Source organism: Empidonax traillii, unplaced genomic scaffold, assembly GCF_003031625.1.
Source record: "Empidonax traillii isolate 1590-97213 ecotype Southwest subspecies unplaced genomic scaffold, ASM303162v1 scaffold1613:size82663, whole genome shotgun sequence".
Classification (NCBI taxonomy): Eukaryota; Metazoa; Chordata; class Aves; order Passeriformes; family Tyrannidae; genus Empidonax; species Empidonax traillii.
The window spans coordinates 786-22,963 of record NW_020956806.1 but is presented as its reverse complement, the minus strand read 5'-3'; the positions used below and the strand labels follow the sequence as shown (position 1 = coordinate 22,963).

The 22,178-nt window shown below is 41.3% G+C and overlaps 1 protein-coding gene across 9 annotated transcripts in view; it reads right to left on the bottom strand.

Annotated features, from left to right (window-relative positions):
- NAV2 (neuron navigator 2) overlaps window positions 1-13,595 on the bottom strand; it is a 57,639-nt gene extending 44,044 nt beyond the window's left edge. For 5 of the 9 annotated variants that reach the window (XM_027908095.1, XM_027908098.1, XM_027908097.1 and 2 more), the window contains exons 1-3: window positions 13,467-13,595; window positions 5,586-5,724; window positions 226-517 (exon numbers count right to left, since the gene is read on the bottom strand). In XM_027908095.1, coding sequence (XP_027763896.1) covers window positions 226-517; window positions 5,586-5,724; window positions 13,467-13,564 — 529 coding nt within the window. In that variant the 5' untranslated portion in view covers window positions 13,565-13,595. Of the gene's footprint in view, window positions 1-225; window positions 518-5,585; window positions 5,725-13,466 lie in introns of those variants that run through there. The other 4 variants (XM_027908101.1, XM_027908102.1, XM_027908103.1 and 1 more) reach the window with 3 other exon arrangements.
- Window positions 13,596-22,178: the final 8,583 nt, after the last annotated feature.

The following is a 22,178-nucleotide window of genomic DNA, read 5'->3' as shown; positions in this document are numbered from 1 at the left end:
TGTCATGAAAACAACCTGCACGGTGAACTAATCTGAAATACTCGTTTTCACGCGAACAGGAATAGAAACGTGGACACACGAGATGCTGCATCGGTTAAAGCAACACCTAAAAATACAGACAGGATTACCTGAAGTTCAGGTTCTGCCTCCGCAAAGGGTTTTAAACTGTTTTCATACCGAACACACTTTTTTTGGCTTGTTTATGTCTCAACGCCTTTTCCTCACCTGTTCCAGGTGTCTTTAACGTGCCTGAGGTGGTTGATGGTTTAGGCCTTGGTGTGGTAATGCCAACCTGAGCCGACATGCCCCGTCGCCAGGAGCCCGTCTGGGAAATGACAGTGTTCTTCCTACCAGAGGTGCTTTTATCAGACTCGTCCGACACATCAGAGGGATTCCGCCTCCATTTGGATCCTGGCTCCATTTTTATGCCGCTGTCGGATCCTCCGTCTGATTTCTTGACTTCATCGCCGGACCATAAGGAATTCCGCTCAACTTGGGAATGTTTCTCTGCATCAGTCTAGGACAGATAAGGAATTGCAAGACAACCTTCAGAGCGGGTCTTTCTTTTAAGAAGCATCAAATTGAATAATCAACTCAGCAGTCACCTCTGAGTACCAACAAGCATAACGTGCCTTTGATGAAGAAATGTCACAGCAAGAAATGAATCCCAGCAATCTCATATTTTTTTTTTAAATTTGTTTGGGATAAAAATAACGAAAAACCTCACAACATTCATGTCCCTTGGAAGAAATAAAGGAAAAAAAGACCCCAAACCTACACAAAAATGAAAAAAAAAAAAAATCCACTAGATTATTTATAAAGGACACATTCAGCTCCGTGACTTTTATAATTCTCCATCTCAAATTTCTGACAAACCCTTTTACTGCAATGCCAGAAAAGCGCTTCAAACCTGTGCAGCCAGCTTTCCTTTGTTCCTGCTCTTGTCTGGCAATCTGATCTCCAGAGCATGAGGAGGCAGCTTTTGGAACAGGCTTGAAGATGTGGAACGCTGTTAATTCTAACCTAACATAGCAGAAGGACACCCAAGAACTGAAGATAAATGAATCCCCCCCAAATTTTCTAACAATACTCAAGACTGACTAAATTTATTAATTACCTTAGTTTCTAATTTATCTGCAACTCTTAGGGAATGTTTTTTTCCCCCCTATTCTTTGCACAGACTGATTGTGCCACCAGTCTCTTATGGAGAATTTTGCAAAGCTCAGTGTCAAATAGAAAAATTTCTCATTAGCAAATCTTTGCCACATTCTCAGAAATGCTTAAATTAAATCTATTAACCTATATATATATTTATATTCCCCATACATTAGCATTTCCTATTGCTAATGATTGCTCTTTCAGAATTCTACTTCTCCTACTTCAAACGCTGTTAATTAAATCCGTCAAATTTGGCAACGCCACAACAAGCTAACTTTTGATCGGGCACAAATGACAGACATCCACACATTTGACCATGATCCAGATAAAAAAATCCATAGCTGAAGTGCTCTCCAACCACTGTAACACCACGAGAGACTAACAATTCAACACTCGATCGTGCAGCTCCCAGCTACGAGCTGGTGAATTCTGGTAAGGTGCTGAGTGCCATCTCTGCCCTGCAGCCTCAGCAGAAGATGAATGTGCTCAGAACTGTGCAGTAGTCAAAAGGTATAATTTACATAAAAGGAAATTATTTTAAATATCCCAGAGCATTATAAAGCCCACAGCCTTTATTTGTTCCCTTTGGATAATCAGAAAAACACGGCACAGGAAAGGCTGCGAGATCATTTACCACGCTTTCAGCAAAACGTTCTTTTATTTTTAAGTTCCTAAAACATGTTTTAAATTTATGACTTTTCTTACCAGATCACACCACTAATATTAAAGAATTTAGAGGAATTTGGTTGCATTTCCTCTGCTTTCTACTGTTGTTACTATTTTTTTTTTTAAAGCCTGAAAAACTAGTTAAGCAATCAGTGTGTGCAAGCTGATACCACACATCACAATGGTCTTTCTTCAGTCAGGGGAAACAGTTCGAGCTTGGGTTATTTATCTACATACCGGGTCATTACACTAACAAGTATTTTGAATTTTGGATTTACATAATATTATATTCTTGTACTTTCCTCCTGCAAATGTGGTTTCCCTGCCCCTCCATTCAAAGAGAGCAACTCAGCAGAGGCTTGAATGAGACTCCGCTTTCTAACTCCCATCTCTTTGTATGGATGCCAGGTTTGGGGATGCTGGGTTAGCTTTCTATTTCTGACCACTGGTAGGTGTGCAATAAATTCACAGTGTCACTGTCCCTATGTCCTAAGTCTCTCCAAAATCATCGTTTCATGCAAATCTCCTACATTTACAGACCTTGGAAGAAAGTATAAGCAAAAGTAACAAATTATCAACCAACAAAACCACCTAAACTCCATCCCTCAAATCAGTATCTTGTTTCAAGTTCCTTGTCTGGACTGTTAGTGTTCAAGAGCATGAAATGCACCTACTTGCTCTAGTTTTGGTTGACTAGGAAATACTCTTGTACTTTATATTACCCCTCTTTTACATCCACAAGATTAGTACAGTCTCCTCAGAGAGAACAGCACTGCCAGAATCCTCCACCTTTGCTCTCTTCCATTTCATTCCACTCCTACACCCACGGCCAAAGCTTTTCTGTGGCCTTTGAAATGCTGCACCCCCACCTTTGAAGCCCTCTGGCCAGAGATGCTTCTGTTTAATGGTAAACACTGAGCACAGCACAGAAACATGACTAAGGAATCAAAAGCAAAACACAGTGAAACCTGGCTTGGGGATTGCAGCTGAAACTCCACCCACCTGGAAGGGTGAAAGTGGAAATACGGTTTGCTGGAGGTCATGGCAAGACACAGCGAGCATGAGCTGGAAGCAAAGCCTGCATCCCACTGAGCTGGGAGCAAACCACCAGGATTTCTCAACTTATTCCTACAGTTTTGTAAACCTATTCCTGAGGCTGGGAACAGACCAATCACATCTTTCCTGAGAATTTGTCTGGATTCAACTGCTTAGGGATGCTGCTGCTGTCTATTTAATGAACCCTTCCACCTTCTGATCTTTTTACCATCACATGAATGAATTTATTACTTGGTCTCTTCCTCTCTTCCACCTTATTTCATTTAAGTAAGTTATTTTCAAATGCCCACCAGGTCCTAAAATCTCCTTAAAATATGTGTATGATGTGACTTTAAAAGCACACTATGTGTAGTACCATGTAAAAAGTAACCTAAGTCTGTGCAATATAAGGAAAAAACACTAGGGCCCCCAAAATTAATACAGCTCATATATTAAATGGTTTGATGCCTGACATAATCACAGCAAGACATGGGAACATGGTAAAGCAAATTCTGGTTCCCATCACTGACTTGTTCAGAAACAAACAACTTGCAAACACCTTCACTGCACTGCAACAAAAAGGGGCTACAACCATGAACATCTGTGAAGGTGGAGTTAATATCATATTGAAGTCCTGCTTGTCAAAGGTGGGGAAACTGCAGCTTCTGAGTACTCAGCAGCTCTGAAAATCAGTTTCTTTTTTCCTACTGCAACTATGCCTTCTTCCTTCGCAGAGATGATTCTGCCTGAGCTACTGATTTTATCAGAGACACTGACATGTTCAGGCTCTCTCCCTTTGATGTTGCTGCACTAGTTGCCTGGACTCCCAGCTGCACGTGTATTAGCTTCAAGCTCCTTCTTTAATTACTTGAAATCCAACTTCTCTGCCATCTCAGAAAGATGTGACAGAATCACAGCAGCCTAAAAGTGCCTCCTATTTAGGAAAACCAAAGCAGTGGATAACATGAGAAGGCCACGTTTCCTCTGCAGATGTGCTGGCCCTTCATGGCTCCCCATCCTGGGGAAAGCAAACCTGGGCACAGGCCATCATACAACCCTCCAGGTAAGAGAGGAAATGTGTCCCTGCAGCATTCCCTGCATCATGAGCTCTGAGGACTACTCTGGGCAGCAAAAAATCAACCCTGCAAGCTAAGCATTCCAGCTCTCCAAGCTATTTTCACTCCCTTGGTTGACAAGATTAGGATATTCTGCTCAAACGAAACTGGACTATTTTATGGACAATAATAACAGCATTACCTAGAGTAAGGATTATCATTCATGAAAACTGAGGAGAGAAGCAGGTCACAAACACACATAAAAAACCTGCAAACATGACTTGTATGTTCTTGGCTCTTAGTTTCCTCCTCCTATACCTACACTCTACTGCCTGTACAAGCTCCAGCTGCTTTTCTTCAGGTGTTTGTCTGCACCCTCTTGGATGCTGTAATACTTGTGGAGGAGGAAGAGGGGTTCATCAACACAGATTTTGATCTCTCAGAGGTGTTTCCAAGAATTTGATCCATCAGAAGATAGAAGTCATATGAGTTTCTGTTTGGTTTTTTTTTTTTTTACCCTAGGTTAATGTTTAGTCACGTCTCCCTATTCTTTTTTTTATTTTCCCCCAGCAGTATTGCAATGTTGAGACAGCAACAGCTGTCAAAAAATACTTCTAGTTGTCCATCTTACTCTCTGTTAGGTACTGACAAACACACTTGATAGACCTCAGCCCCTCTCAACTTATATGGCAATTGTATTAGCAGTTTCAAGTGCACATGAAATGGCTGATGCACAACCAGAGGCTACTTGGAAACCCTTAATGGAGGTTCAAATATTCACTTCATGGCAAGGGAACAAAGACTACTGCATGCTTGCCCCACAGTCCTGCAGACAGGGCAATATTCACAGCAACCACAGGTCTACATTAAAACTGGTACTGAAAACAGATTTAGGGTCCAGTAACGAACAGGACTGGAGAGGATTAAAAGAGGAAGGAAGCTGAGGAGAAGGTCATATACCTACATCCCCCCTCTCCTCTACCTGCTGCAATGCCAAGTCACCACATCCCAGTGGCTTTGTCCTTCAAGCAGGGTGTACAAAGGACAAAGCTGGGCTTTCCAGTCCTTCACTTTTCCAAACAAAATTCTGTGCAATTGGGGGGGGGGAAAAGCAGTTTATAAAAGTTTATAAAAGCAAATCTCTGTGTTGTGCAGCTTATTTGGTAAATGAAAAACTGTTAGACACCTTCACTTGTTCTACCCTCTTTGGATGGGCGGTGTCTGAGCAAAAAATATAACATGTAACCTGCTGATGGATGTAAAAATTTATCCTCAAACGAAATGCTGCCAAACATAGAAAGCCTGCAGTAACAGATAGCTCTGGAAATGTAATAAAATCTATTTCATGCTTATGTTTCTGATGGAAGTGTAAATAACCTTTAAAGTTTCATATTGACTTTATTAAATTCTATTAGGAATATTTAAGAAAACAACATAATACATTTTCTAGAGCTAAAAAACCCAAACAAACAAAAGAAAAAAGACAAGCATAAAACTCCCATTTACATCAGTCTTCTGTCCAGCAGTGTCTCTAGGAAGGCAAAAAGCCTTTCCTGTGACACCACCGCAGCAGAGATGCCACGGGTTACCCCCCGTGGAGGAAATAATTGTAAAGGCCAGGATGACAATAAAGGATGATAATATGTTACTTGTATAAACCAAAAATCTTACCTGCGCATCTAAGTTTTTGCGGGAGGAGGCGGGTGTGTTGGCGTAGGAGCTGATAGAGGAGCTGGTGTTAATGTCATCAGTACTGAGATTATCTATGGTGTCACTGATCCCACTGCTGACAGAGCTGCTGTCGTCCCAGCTGGAGAGAAAGCACAAGGAAGGTAGAAAAATACAGGTCAAAAGACAAAACACCATTCAAAAGGAAAAGTATTATTTCTACAAGCCTGCTTGTGGCAGCCCACGGTTGCCACAGAGCCCAGTGTGCACCATCATTAATGCACAGTCATTAACCAACAGCACCAACGACACAGCTCTTCCTACTCCATGGAAAGGTGTGCCTGGGGTCCCAGGACAGGGCAAAGTAGTGTTATGAAGGGATATTAGGAAGAAATCCTTCCCTGGGAGGGTGGGGAGGCTCTGGCACAGGTCGCCCAGAGAAGCTGTGGCTGCCCCATCCCTGGAAGTGTCCAAGGCCGGGCGGGATGGGGCTCTGAGCAACCTGGTCTGGTGGAAAAGTATCCTTGCCCATGGCAGGGGATTGAAACTGGATGATCTTTAAGGTCCCTTCCAATTCAAACCAGTTTATGATGCTATAATCTCCAAGTAGACATAGCAGTGACTTGCTAAGCCGTAACACAGAGATAAAGGTTAAATGCCAGGGAGAAAAAAATCACCCCAAAGCAACCATTTGTACCTGGGTGTTACACAGACCCGGGCAACAACCTGGATCTACCATCGGCAGCATCACCAGCCTCAGGAAATTTTAGTGATTGAAAGTTTAGTCCTTCAGATGGTACATAACTCTCCTGAGCTGTACCACACACCCTTTTCAAGGAGATCTGCTGTTCAGGACTATGTTCTTCCAGCATTCTACATTTTCTGCTAAATGAAAAACGTGTAACTGGAAGTTTAGGACACACAAAGCACCAACAAAATAAAAATCCACGCCTGAAGTGTGTTAGAACAGGAAGAATCAAAATGATCTAACAACTGAGCCAGATCCACCACTCCTAAAACGCCTCTGTAAAAATAAGCTGCTCAAGGAAGAGATTTATAAACTGGCTTACAATTGCTCCATCTTTAAGAACAATGAAGCCAGGATTGAAACACAGTCCTGGAAATAGCTCTGTGAAGACATTTTAGTCCACTAGTAGATAATTATTGCTGAAAATCAGTAAATATATATATATATACACACCATAGATAATTTGCAAAAGGTAAGAGCTCCGGCAGCTCTCTAGTTATTTTTCACCTCAGCTTCAGATTTTGGGAGCTCCAGACTCTCTTCCCTCTTCCATTTCTGTTTGCTTTACAAACTTGCAACAAAGAGGTTTTTAACTGGTGAGTGAAAGACATTTCAGGGCCAAAAGGCCTGGATTTCCAGAAAGAATTTTCTGAATCATATTCGATAAACCAACGGATAAATTCCAGCTCTCCTGATTGGAAAGAAATGCTGCACTTCACAGTGTTGGTGTTGCTACAATTTAAAGGAAAGAGATAATTTTGTCTCCTAGATTTTGCTATTTTTGCTATAATTTTGTTTCCTAGAGTTTGCTATTAGATTTGCTATTTTCCAAAATCTTTTTCAGCATAACTGAATGAAGGATGTGCTGCCCACACAAAGAAATCCATGGAATGTTAGGGAGGGGATAATTGAAAATTTGGAAAAAGGCTGAAAGCCTTCTTTGAAGCATCTTTTTCTTTAGAGCAGGCAATTAAATATTATGATGCAAAATATTGAAAGCCACGTTACTTCTAAATTTCAGTTTTGAAAACAGGTCCTATACCTGATATTTATTTCTGCTGCAAAACCTGTACCATAAAGCAATTACAATTCCTAGAGTTCATAAGTCTATAAATAAGGTTACAAAGCAGATAATAAAATAACTGAATAAAAGAATATGCTTCTCATTTTCCAAAGTTTTGTGTACCAACTAACACATTTTCTATTTCTGAAACTATAATAAAATAATAACAACCATAACAATAATAACAGTATCAACAAGGACAATGTTTTCCACGTTCCACAGTTGAATTTCCTTCTTATAGAGATGTGGTAACAGGGGGAAAAAAAAAAAATTAAGTACAATAATTTTTCAGTTGGGACTCATAGTCCCATCTTGAATGTATAGAATCTGAAACATTCCATTTTCAAGCATTCACCATTCTTGAACTATCACAGGCCCCAGTTCATCAGCATCTAAAGAATGCGTTTAATGTTAACCATAAGTAGTTTTTCTGGCATCAACCAGCCCCGTTGGCTTCAGTTGGGCAATCTGAGGCATTATGAAAATATTTGAGTGCCCTTCTGAACTGGGACATGTGCCTGAGGACAAAGGTAGGAACATGCACCTGAATACATTGGCGGTTGTGGCTTCTCCTGAAGTAAATCCCGGGCTTTGTGTTCTGATGGAAACGGTGAACAACCCCAACTCTGTGTTTTCAAGTTTACTAATCTGTTACTAAAATAAAATAAGAGGTCTGTAGGTAGATGTCTAGCATTTTGATTGCTAAGCAACACAGCTCTTGTGGGCGTGCTGATGACCCTGATGCTCAGGGCTGTTCTGACAAGGGAAGATGCTGTGCCACCTAAACCCAGACATCTCAGGTTTAGCTTTATTTCAAAAGTATCCCTTCAGTAGGGGGGGTTGGAGTGCTCAGTCTGTAGCAAGAAAAACAACAGGATCTAAGGGAACAAGAAAACACCTTAAGAAATCGAAAATAATTTTGAAAACTTATGTAAGTTATTACTGATGCTGCACTTTGGAGCAGCACCAGAGAGGGCTGTTTTTAATGTCAGATGCATGCAGAACTCACTGAACTCTGTAAATTAGATGCTAATGCAAGCAACTTTCTAAGCATACAACCTATACTGCTAAAAAGGATTGCAATTAAACCACGTGTACTCTTTAACCTGCTTGGCGGTGATCCATGACACATCAAAAGCTCTTCCCCCCAACAACTCCATCACTTATTGCACCAAATCACTGTATTTGGTACAATATACACACCATGGACACACTATTCCATGTCCATGGATGAAGATGGACCCATGGGTGAAGACTGAGGCTTCTCCAGGGGAAGAGGCATCTGTTTCACATTGTTCTTGAAGCCACCCCAAGCCCTCCACATAAACTGGTTCACTTTTACCTTGATCCAGTGCCTTGATGGTTAAAGTCTAAAGCAAGGAGGCAGAATGGGGCATCTAACAGCTCTAATTATGGTGTTCTTGGCTCCCAGAGCCAAGATAACATCTTTGTAATTTAGCTGGTGTACTTAATAATTTCTGATGTCAGCAAAAGTCTGCTCAACCATAACCTGAATCTGAAATGTTTGGGCTTTCCTTTCTCTATTTGATCAATCACCTGAAACTTTGATTACTGAAAATTAGAAAAAAATCTTTAAAAGCGTATTATACGTGGAAATTATACAACCACCCACTTAAAAACTCCCACAGCCCCGCCCCCTGCTCTCTATGAAACCGGGCACCTTCCTCTCCCTGCCCACCCCAGCTCTGCTCACCCTAATGCAACTTCCCACATTGCTACTGTGGATCCCCCACCTACAGCACCAGACCAGCTCCTCAAAGCTGCTTTTGGAAACAGGTTTGCAAAGTGGTTAGGCTCAGACTTGTATTTTTTCCACAGCCTATCAGCACTTTTCCATCTTGCATAATCATCATCATCCACAGAACTGGCTCTCCTTTGTCAGCTTGGACAGCAAACAAAATCATTCTCTGATTGCCGGGATAGCCCCCTCGCTGCAGAGATCTCTCCCCTTGGCAAGGGAGCCACTAAAATCCTCCTCAATAAAGCTGTTGTTAAAGGCTGAGAATGCACCTTCTCTGTTCATGGGTGTGGATTTTAACTTCATTGGATCTTCACTCAAAACCAAAATTACAACGAGCTGCTGAAAAATACATTCGTCCAAGAAAGGGCCTTGGGGCTTTACAATATTTCAAGTGGAAACATGGCAATTATCCTCTTCTACCTAAAAATTTAACTGTTTATGAGTTGATAGGAGAACAACAACAACAACATAAAAGGTCAAGGTACAAAATGATTGAAACTTCACAGCATCTTCAATGATTTTAAAGGAAAAATTAAATGTGCTCTAACACAAATAGTAAATATTTAAGTTTCCATTGTTTTCTTCTGGGATTTAATACAATGCTGATCACTGGGTCAGAAATCCAAAAATCACATACAGACCCTTGGATGGTTAATGGGTTTTACACTGTTATTAATCACCCACCTCCCCCACGTCTTCAGTTACTCTCTCCTTACATCTCATTATAGGTATTTTAACATAAACCACTTTTTTTTCTAACTGAAAGAGGAGCCCCGGGACAGGACTGTTACCTTGAAACACTTTGTAAAGCCAGACCATGAAAACTAAACCAGGAAAAATCAATATAGACCGTCTCCAGTTGTCCTTTCTGGAGCAGAATCCAATCCTTTTAATGACATTTTTTGGGGGCAGAGTAAAAGTGCTGGAAGTGTGCTGTGAGCTGTTCAGACGTTTTCATGTGTAGTGACTATTCGGGTAACTGCCAGCAGCTCTCTGTCAAGCTCTGTTTGGAATTCATCAAGATAAGGTTTCAGGATTTACATTTAAGATACCTATTTGTAAAAGGGAATAACTCACAGAGCAAAATTAATCAGCGTTGAAAAAGTCTGGGTTAGAAAAGACTTGGAGAAGCTAGAAAACCGCACATGCTCTTTTCATTTAATCTTTTTATATCAGTGCTAATAACCTTATAAAAATAACACTGGATTTTATTTTGCCCCTTAAAATCTAACCAGGAATTTGACCAAGCCATTGTCAGAGTTGAACACAGCTGAGCACACACACATAGGACCTGCTAAATCCAGCTAATCTCAGGGAGTTACCATTTGAAACACCCTAAAGCTTCCCCTAACAAACTGACTTTCCACTGAACCTCATCATATCCTGCAGTTATTCCAGTGGCACCTTCTTCACCTGCAGGCTTTGCTCAGAGCCCCTTCAGCCAGGGCTGTCTGGAGTCACTGAGCCAGCAGCCAGCACAACTGTATTCAGTTGCAAAGTGCCTGACTGGTGGAACTTGTTTTTTTGGCCGTTGTTCACAAACAGGGTTCCTCCGGCACCTCCACAGCCTCGGGGAAAGGGGAGAAACCAGAGCCTGTGACCCGAGTGCTAGAGGAACTCCCAGCTAGGTCTGCAAAATTTAGTGTACAATACTACAACCAGCTACCAGCTACCCCTTTCCTGCACTCAAAACCTATAAACCGTATTTTTTGGTGTTCCCCATTTACCATTCTGCCTGAAGACTCGCTGTGTTTATAAAGCAGTTTACAGATCAGCTCTACACGGGGTGCACAAAGCACCCCCTTGGCCAGCAGCACTCTCACCTTCCTGCTCTGAAGGTCCTGGGATTAACACTCATCCCTGATCATATCTGTGCCACTACACTGACTTCAGTGAAAGCTGGAAAACAAAACCAGCGTCTTCGCATCACATTAAGGTCAGCATTAAATCTCAGTCACCACGTTAAAAAACAAGCTTTGTTTGTCCTGCCTTTGTTTCCATGACAGTAAGAAGTGCTGAGAAAAGCCTTCTAATCGAAGTCAGAAATCCTTGTTTACATACAAAGCCACCAAAGGTGCCTTCCAGAAAATAAATCCCTCCAAAGTGTACATGTGACAGCGACGGACTGGACAAATCCAGGGGTCAAGGCCAGGCCGCTGGGGATGCAGCGATGGACCAGCCCCAGCTCCCTGCAGTCCCCCTGGAATGAGGGAATGGGGAGGAGGTCCCTGGCAGAGATCCAGGAGTAGGTCACCATTGCAATATGCCTCCTGCTCCCTCTCAGCAAGGTCCCAGCCCAAACATCTCCTTAAGAAAGGCAGACAGAGAAGGTGACCTGCCCTGGGGACGGACAATTATGACAAGCAAAGATTAGGCTGTGAGGGTTTCTTACCCTGCCTTACTCACCAGTACCTCTTTCTTACTACTCCTTCCCCAAGAGCAGATACTCTGGATCACATCACCCCCTTGCACAAAGACACAGTTCAAGTTTTGACTTGAAGAAGGGGCAGCACTCACTGAACAGATTGACATAGTTTCTGACACCCACCTCCTGCCCACAAGCTCCTCCAGCACTGGACTGAGCTGGTGAGAGCTCAGCAGCTCACCAGCAGTTACTGGAACCTGGCAGCTGCCTCATCAGAGGCTCCAAAACACAACGAAACCAGGGTTAAACACCAAGAAGAAAAAGAATAAATTACCTCAATTCTTACAGGACTGATGTAACAAAAATTTGTAGGGAAAGGAATGAAGGGCAGTATGGAAACAAAACTATGCAAGATGCATTTAAATTCCCTGCTGCTGAGCAGCGCTTTTGAAAGGCTCATGGGGCTGGACTCACCTGCCCCGTGGCCATTTGCCCTCTGGCCAGGGATCACTCGACCAGCACAAGTGGCAGACTGGGACCACTCACTGGGCAGCCTCACCCAGGAAAAGGTGGATTCTGAACACCCCCAGAGCCAAAACCTCCTGCAGCTGGCAGGTAGAATATGGCTCCTTCTCTTCCCACTCTTGTTTTAATCTATCCACTCTAACTCCACTACTGACACCAGTTGCAAATCTTTCAGGTCTGCAGATTATAAAACCCCAAGCGAAAAGCACGCAGGCACAAAATGAAGATGTGATAAACATATATGCATGAAGACTCCCAGCAATTCTCAGTCACTATTAAGTTTTTCCTTACTCTAAATACACTGCAAATCTTCTGCACAGGTGGATCAAGGCAAAAACCTGCGCACAGCAAACGGATTTGAGAACTGCTCCTGTCTCACAGCAGCATCAGCTGCAGCCGAGCACATGGAGACAAAGTTAATGCACACATTTGCACACTCTTCTTCCCTCAGAAAAAAAGGAGGAAACCAACAGAAATTGTCTGAATGCATCACAGCCTGCTGAAATGTATCTTAAAATAAAAGCTGAACTTGGCAACAAGAAGTTTTAATCGGATCACAGGGCACAGCACTGCCCCTCAGGAAGCCAAACCGCTGAAAAACAAGCGTTGTTATCACACCAGTGGTTTGTAGAACAGACAGACACCTAATTCAAGTCAAACACTTTATTCTTTGTAAAATGGAGTTGTGTGGAAGATGTCAGCTACTACCAACTCTGAAGGCAAGGTTTCTTTCCTACCAACATTCTAAATAGTACCAATAACACCAGGGTTGTGTCAGCCTTTAAAATTAGGCTTATTTGAAAGGAACTACGAGAAGGAAAAGGATCTCGTAACCTTACTCAGACAAATCAGTAAGCCAACAGAAATCTGCACAGGAGTGAGAATAAGAACTGGATGTTATGTTGTAAAAAGCAAGTGCACTCCGGGCTGGGATCTGGCCTGAAACAGACTCACACACGCCTTTGTTTCCCTGCAGAGTGAGCTCATTCCCACAGAGGTACCTCCTTTGCACCGAAAACGGACTTAAAAGTGCTAAAAAAAATAACAAAGCCCCAAAGTTTTCTGAGACTAAAAGCCTTAACGCTAGTGGAAAGATAGCTGGTTAGATTGCAACCTGTGAGTATCGACAAACCTCCCAGAATCACGAAACTGAGCCAGAGAAAGCAGATCCAGTAATAGGCGTCAGTTCTCAGACAGGGAATTTTCTATTATGTTATTCAAATATTTGCAATCTGCTTAAAAATCTATTGATTTCATTCAGTGATTCAAAAGAAACAGCACAGAGAGGAAGTTTCTCAGATTTATCCATCATCTCATGTGTTTCCACCGCTGCCAGTATTTACATGGCTAAACCTCCTCACACAAAGGTGTAACACAACACACTCCCGTGATTTCAAAAGTGCAGAAAATCTCTTTCTTACCTTGCAATATTCCCTGGCCAAAGCGCTTCTCCACCTTGTTGCCCATGAAGAATCCCAGGGAAGGGGCTCAGATTTATTTTGCAGGTTGATACCTTCATTAGGCTACCATCCAACACCCCCCCTCCCTAAATAAACCAGCCTGAAACTTGACTATCTAGGAAGAGGCTCAGAAAAAAAAAAAAAAGAAAAAAAAAAAAGAAGTTGGAGCAAGGTTGTTTTCCAACAGAGCCCTCCACATTCAGCAGCTCCGAGAGACACTGGAAAGTAAAGCCTAGCTAGAAGGTGATCATCAGAAACTTCCCCTGGAAAGAAATCTGATCCCTCAACAAAATTAACCTCTGAAGTGCTGGAAAAGTGAGAGGTCAAGACTTTCTGCTGGGACTGGGTCAGCCATGTAAGCTGATGGCAGGAACCAGGCAGACTGGTGCCTCCAGATCACGTACCGTATCCCACGAAGTAAAAGCTCATGTCAGCAACCCTGAGCTTGAAGGTACTAAATGACAACATTTCACCTCAGCTAAAACACTACAATCTCTAGAAGCACCTTTCTTACTCTGCTTGTATAGAGGGAATTCAGCTGAAACAGCTGGAGTTTTACGTGAAAGTAGCAGGAGACATACCCAAAATGTTTTAATATAAAATATTCGGAATACTGGTAAAATACACTTTTTTTTTTTTTTTTTTGAGGGAGAGGGCAGAAAAATATTTTCAGTATGAATGGTACTGAAAATAGCAATTTATCCACTGGTACCTCCAGCAGAGACCTTAAGAAACTGAGATAAGATATGCAGTATTTATCTGACTTATCCTTATTTAGTGCTGTAAAGTAAGGGAGGGGGGGCTTACTACTTCCCTTTATTTCAAGTAGAACAGAGATGGTTATTTATGCATATTTGGTTGATAAAATTTATGGTGGTTAGCTCTTATTTTAGCCTAATATAAATACTTCCTGACAGGATTCTTCCCAGACCTCTGCATTCTGATATACACGTGGGGTTTGTTTTTCTTTTCCCCACTATGGGAAATTACACCAGCTCTATTTACCATGAGCAGTAGTGCTCAGAGGCAGTAGTTACCCTTACTCTGCATGAACATAACCTGGAAATAAACCTTAGAAAACCTGGAAGACAGTGAGAATTGGAAAGCTGGTCACTTGTAATCCATGTGGACTCATCACTCTTGGAGTCTCCCGAGTGCTAATGGGCACTGAGCCAGAAATGACACGTGTACCCCAAAATACAAGAAACAGGAGAGGAATGGTAATAACAACAGAAATGATGGGATTGGATACAAATGGTATGAAGGAAAACGAATGGTATTGGATAACTGGGGCTAGTTTGGCATGGAAGGCTGGAGTAGAAGACTTGTGAGAGGGTAAGAAGTCCATGGGTGTCTGAAGAAGCAGGGAAATGGCTGAAGGTCACTGTGAGCAGAACGGAATCGGTGCGAGAAATGCTACAAGTAGATGTGTAAGGAGTCTGTGGAATATGCAAAAGCCACTTCCATTATTACTGGAAGGTCTGGTCACTAAGCAAGGAACTACACTTCAAATCCAACCACGATATATTTCTGCTACCAGTGAGGTCACCAGCAAGGGATCACGGAAAGGGGACGGGCAGCCTTCTGGATGGATGAAAGGGAGAAGACAACACCATGCTGTTGCCTTGCCCTCACCTCACAAAAATCATCAATCCCTCAGCCCAAAACAAAAAATCAGAGAAAGAACAGTCAGAAGTCAACTCTACCCATACATTTATTAACTCAGTTTGAGCACCCTTGTCTTAAACAAAATTTCAGCACCTTTTTAGCACGACATGGTATTGCTGCTTGAAAGAGTTAAAATGCAAGTACTCAAAGGTTATAAAACAGAGACTGTGTGGAGATACTCTGCTGCCAAGACCTTCAAATAAATGAGTCGCAGTCTGAGCTTGCCTTTCTACCTCAGAGTCTATACTTTAGTGGCTACAGTGTAACTATAGCAACACAGAGGACGGGTAATTTAGAGGCTGGTGGATGTGACAACTTGCAATTTAGAACAATCCCAATAATAAAAGCGGCTTAGGAAAGCATCATTTAACACAAATATTCGCATTTTAAATTTTTTAAAGCCTGCTCGATGAATTTTAAATTTTTTTAAGATTTTTTTTTTTTTCAGCTGGATGATTATCTATAAGTTAGCCTGGTGATGAGTAAAAAAAAATGTAAAAACATGATTCCTGTGCTTTTTGGTACGTTTGCACCATAAAGTGCAGCCAACCCACCCCTTCATGATGTGTACGTGTACAAATGCAAAGCTGCTGATGTCACTATCTTTGCTGAAGATTAGACAAGAATCACATGGCTTTTTCAAAAGAAAGCTATGTATTATCCACAGAGAGATCCTCATGGACTATTATTATTCCTTTTTTGCCTCTGGTGCATTCTAACTGCTATCCTGCTACCAAAAAAAAAAAAAAAATCCTGCAAACTGCTTCTCATTCCTTACTTTAATTGCAGAATAGTGACTAGAGATAACTCTCAGATATGTCAGATACTTAAAAAAAATCACAACTGCAATAGCAAAGCTTTCTTTTAATCTCTAACATCCTTCCTGTCTTCATCCAAATAGCTCTCACACGTGATGGTTCCCAATTACCTGCTCATGGAGCTGGGTAAGAAATTAATGACTGACCCATGGCTAATGGTAAGCAAAAAGTAGTCAGAAATATTCTAATTAAAAAAAAAACCAAACCCCAAATCTGAAACTGCAACCTAGGGAAAAAGCCAGAACCAGAACGCTGCCTCTGTTGAATCACCAACTCCAAATAAAACCAAGTTCACGGGATTAAGGTACAGCATTACACTCTCACACCCATCTGCAGCCCCATTGTCCTCCCCTTCCACTGCAGAAGAGGGATTTTGCAACATAATACCCATAACACTAAATACAGAGGGATATTTCCAGATGAATTTTACATGTAGCAATAATCATAGTTTTATGGGTCAGGAAGTTCAGAAGATTAGTGTGTTATGGCTGCAGTGTATAAAAGCGTTTGTGTTAGAAGTTCCACATAGCAATCGGGTGAGATAAGCTGTGAACAGCTTTACATTAAGTTCTTTTATGGTAGTTAAAGTTGGGGCGAAGTAAAGAGACCCCAGGTATTAATTTACCTAAAGAACAGCTGCTTAGAAAAGGCTGCAAAGTGTCCTAATACTCAGCCTCATAAAATCACTGCACCTCCAATCGCTTTTCTTTCCTCCCACACCCATGTGCTACTCCCATTAACCTCAGGCAGAACTGTGACCATGGTCTAAATTGAGCTAAAAAAACTGGTTGCAGAAAAAAAAAAAAAAAAAGGAAAAAAAAAAAAGAAACTTATCAAAGAAAAGTGTGGTTTGATTCTTCCTTGCAAAGGCCTAAAACCATAATTACAGGTTTGCATTCTGGGTTACAGCAGCGCAAATCCTGCTGCATGTCAAGCTCTCCCTTGGAGAACACCAAAACGCCCAGATATTGGGGGTTTACTGCAATATGTTAATTTCCTTTTTTTTTTTTCTTTTCCTCATTATCCCAGATATATCAGTTAGTAGCTTATAAAATGTGTGCATTTGATGACTGGAATGATTTTAAAAGGAACACAAGCAGCATAGGCTGTAAAGACACTGCTCTTCCAAGTCTTTGTAAGCTCTTGTATTACATGTGGTATGAGGCATCTGTCACTCTTTTGCTCTGGAAGAGACTCCATTACAGATGGATAAACCAATGTATTAAAATAATCTCAGCGGTAATTTTTCAAGATTTCTTTTTGAATTCTTTCCTCCTGAAGGACACTGAGATTATTAAAGTGAGAGGAAAAAAAAATTTCCAACACCAAAACATATTCTGAACGGACTCAAACGTGCTTTTGGACACACTTCTAGTCCTTTTAACTTGGGTACATTGAACAAAGATATACCTTTTTAAAGTGCTTTCAGTGATTAAATATCTGCATGAGAAAATAAAAGCAGAACTACAGCAGCACTGCCGCACCATTACAACTATTATGCATGATGCTATAGGGCTGAAATTCTATGTATCAACCGAAACAAACGACATTTTGTGTAAAAGGAAATTTAAAAAAATCCCAACTTGTTGAACTCGTATATAATTTTTAATCCTGGGTAGGTACTTCTAGTCAAACCCAGAGGAAATCTGGAAGCAACATAAACCTTCAGTAAGAGATATGGTAGAAAATAAGCCTCAGGTGGTATCACACAGAAGAAAGTAAAAAGGGATCATCAGTGACTGCACAGGTATGGATTGTGATGCACAGGAACTACCTAAGCAGAGATTTAGGGAAAGGTAGTGAGATTTTTTTAGTCCTAAGGCAAGGCCCCCAGCAAAACTTCACTTGAAGAGTAGGGATTCTGGCCCCCAAAAAGACCAGAGAAGTCAAATATGGGATAAGATGAATGACTTGGAATAAGATTAGCAATTACTGCATCGATAAAGCAACGAGACAGACTTAGCATCCACCTCCTAGGAACTGCTTTTCACTGACCAACCACTAAAGAATGCCACAAGGCGAGAAGTATGCCTGATGGAGAGGAAAAGAGTACTTTTGTATGTGTGGTGTATGATCAAAAACGGTTCTATAACATTTTACATGCACTTCAAAGATTGTTTTAAAAAGTGCCAGTAGCCTCCACGGAGCACCCGTGTCGGCACAGTTGTGAGGCACAGTTCTCACTACACCCACTTCAAATGAATAAGCACATCAGAGGGAATAAACACAAATGGCTACTTTCTAGTGGCAGTGGAGAGAGGGGAAAAAAAAGGCAGGGAACTGGAGATAATCCAGTAAAAAGGGGGGATGCTGAGCAGCGATGCAGCTTGCACGTCATTATCCAAGAGGAATTCCAAATGAATGCTGAATCCAGGGGTTATACTTGGATGATCAAAACATTTGCTTCTATATTTAAACACTTTACCAAGTCTCAGGCTCCTTGAGTGAGAAATAATATCAACATATTTACTATGAACACAATGCATATGCTTTTGTATCTATGTTCTCTATGCTATTTATTTTGGTTTATTGGTACAGCAAATAAACAAATCCAACAAAAAAATATATATAATAGGGCAAATAGCTCATTAGTAAGAACAGTTTAGATAAAATGGAAAAAAAATCTGATCTTAAAATGCAGTTAATGTAGTGAAACACAAGGATGATGTATCATTCTCATTGATTTAAATGCAGTTTCCTTTGCATCCTTCTCCAAACCATAAGAATCAGTCCTCTTTCCAAAGACCATAAAACTGCCAGTCACAGATTTGAACACAAATGCCACGGGCTAAGGAAAAAGATTCAATTCTTTGGATCTAAACTGCTGAAGAGAGTAAACAGTTTACCTCTATGTTGTTGTCAGACTTTGCTGTCTTCTGGAACTGTCAAGATTTTCACCTTGATCCCTCATAAAAATTATAAAAATAGTGCAGCTGGCATGATTCCTTTCTTCTCAGGACTCTGAAAAGCTGCTTTGGGATGAATGTATGACAGATGCCCATTTATCATTTACAGCTTGTTTTTTGAGCTTTATAACATCGTGTCTATGTCAACAAGCAATAGAGCAGAGAACAGAAGCAGAGAGTGAAAGAAGCTGCATAAACCCTTAATCTAGGGGCAAAGTTCTTTACGAGGTAGAGCACAGCTCAGAAAGATGGTTTTGAAAAGTCCTGTAAACCTTGATTTAGACCCCCCTCCCCCCCCCCCCCCCAATAAAATACTAAAATCATTAGTGTTTCATCAACAGTGGTCATTAACCATGTCACAGCACCCACTGTAAAACCACTGCTGTCATCTACATGTATCTTAGTCAAACCTGGCTCAGTTATGATCAATAGAGTTTACTCATCTTAATCGCTTCAGCCTCCCCCTAATTAGAGATATCTCTGCATTTAGAGTTGTTTATTGTTGCTGTGGATGTTGTACACCTAATCCATCCCACTAGAAAAGTAAACTCATTTATTTTAATTAAAGTAGAACTATTAAATCAAGCTAGCATCATTATAGCTTGATCTTTAGTGCTTGCAAATCCTCTGTATCACTGAGCCTATAAACTTTCCAACCACATAAACACTTCAACTGAGTAATCGGCAAAGAGCAAAGATGCAAACTCCCAACTTCAACAAAAATTAGTTTTCCTGCATTTTTCTGAGAGTTCATCTGCCTTTTTCTAATAAAACAAAAGGCTCTACTTCACCCCACAATATAAGGATGTCCCAGAGACTGTATCTGAGCCAAAAGACTTTGGCTCTTCCTCGGGTTACCCTGTAAAATATTTCCACTCTTTTGGATGTGCTTTCCCATGTGAATTGGGGGTTCTTCTTATTCTTATTGGTATTGTCTGTCAAATAGACTCACTTGCCATTTCCAAATTCACAGCAGACTCTTAATGCAATATAGAATTTCAGACGTTTCCCCCCTCCCTGCCACTGTTATCTAAGCCTGGTCATAAAAAACAAGGGTTTTGTAGATTTAGAATCTTTCTAACAAAAAGGTAACTGAATGACACCATTACCTACAAGCCAGCAGTTCTAATTAGTGCATGCTTTTTCAAAAAAAAAAAAAAAAGGTCTTTCCTAGCTCCCAGGTTTTGTTTACAACACAGGCAACCCTTATGGACTCAACATTTTTGCTCTAGAAAAAAAAAAAGAATGGAGCAGTAAGAAAGTAAGAAACCCCCAAGCCTGTCAGACAAATCACTCCATTTAAACTAACATTTAAAAACTGCAGCTGATCGGAGGTGAGTCCTTCATGAATCTCCTTATCTCATAAACACCTGTGGTAATCACAGCTTGCCCAGGTGAACTCCTGACCTCCATTAAGTCCTAATAAAGTCGTAGCTGTAGATCACCTGGGAATGCTGATGTGACGAGCTATTGCATGTAACAGTTATTTTCTTTTGAAACTGAACTACTAATTCCGAACATCTTGTGCCTTGTAGGGCCCAGATTATCTGATACCTGAAAAAAATAAATCTGGTAATGACTTGTCAATTATTTTCTTGCAGTTTCCTAACAGATATTTCTTCTACATACCTTAGGAACCATGTTAAATATTTAGTCTGGAATGCCCTGTAATAACTCTCAGATCTTTTCCCAAGATACTACAGGTTGGGGTTTTCCACGGGTGTTTTGGTGGGTTTTTTTAAATTTCATTGTAAATAGTAAGGTGCAAGCAGGGCTCAGTGTTGTCAGAATACTATTAGAAATACATCAGTACAGCTATAAATACAGAAGACACAGCTACACAGTGAAACACAGTTCAGGGATTCCTGAACTGGTGCTGCATTAATGCTTTACAGATGCACATCTGAAGATCCCAAAGTGGCTCTGTTTGCAACCACCTCAGCTGTCACAGCACGACATTTCATGGGGCATCGTTCACTCCTACCATTCAGCACTCTCATCTTGACCAGTTTCTACTCATCTTATTGAAGTCAGCGGGTCAGGAGGACAAGTGAGAACTTCCTTTAAGCCAAAATAAAATGAGAAATGCTAGACATCCGAGAGATGTGAGGAAAAGGAGGGAAGAGAAGGAAGACTACGAGGAGCTGCCCTTCAGACCCAGCTCTACTAAAAGTCCAGCCTTGCTGAGGGTCAGAAACACTATGGCCACAAGATGCAAAGTATTTTTTCAGGGAGTAACTCTGCCCCCACACTATCCCATCTCTCCACAGAGCCAGGCCTCACCTGTCCCCCCCACAGGTGACAAAAAGTCAGACTGGCACTACTAAACTCCGTGTTCTGGTATAAAGGTACAGCAGCGTTCACAAGCCTGCACTGTAGTAATTAAACCAACAAGGGGTTAATTATTATCATCGTGCCTCATGGCATTATCAAGCCTTTTGTTTCATTTTATTTTCATTATAATCAGGTGCAAGGACACATGTTGTCGGGGCCAGAAGTGACACTAATCCTGGGTTTCTTCCACAATTGTCCCTGGTTATCTCAGGGCTATCTGGCTCTTTATTCTATCAGCTATTTATTTGCACTTGAAAACTTTGCAATCTTCAATAACACTCTGCTGTCATTTTACAAACGAAAATGCTAAAGACAAGACCTAAGATGTGCATTACTGGCTACGTGCACAGTGTGATTAACATGCATATGATCTGTATGCAAACCATGTTATTGGAAATAGCGACTATTAGCATAACAAGTGCTTATTATTTATTGAGATGCAACTCGAGCAGGCATCCTGCTGGGGCCTGACATCCTTCGCTGAAACAGCACCATCTTGTCTTTCTTCGTTTACACATTCTTCTCTCCTCCTGATGATTAACAGCACAGAAAACAGGGAGACTCCCTTCTGAGCCTTTGTTTAAAGGGGGAAGTCTTGTGTGCTTAATTACCCTCAAGCATCTGATCCAGTTCAAAGCTCAGCAGCGGAGCCTCTGCTGGTGCCGCGCTCCCCTCCCACCCCAGCGGCTGAACCGCAGGCTGCTCAAACGCTCCCTTGGTACCAACTTCACCTGTGTTATCTCTCTAACTCTTAACTGATAACATGTTTAAAGCAGCTAGGCTTCTTTCTCTGTTCTCCCCCCCCCCTTTTTTTTTTCTTAAGAGGAATAAAATGGGAATAAAGTGTGAGGAAACAAAGGCTCGACTGTGCAAAGCCATAAACCTTCCCGATGTCATGCCACCCCTTCTCCTATCCCACTTCAGAAGAATTTAACCTCTCAATTGTT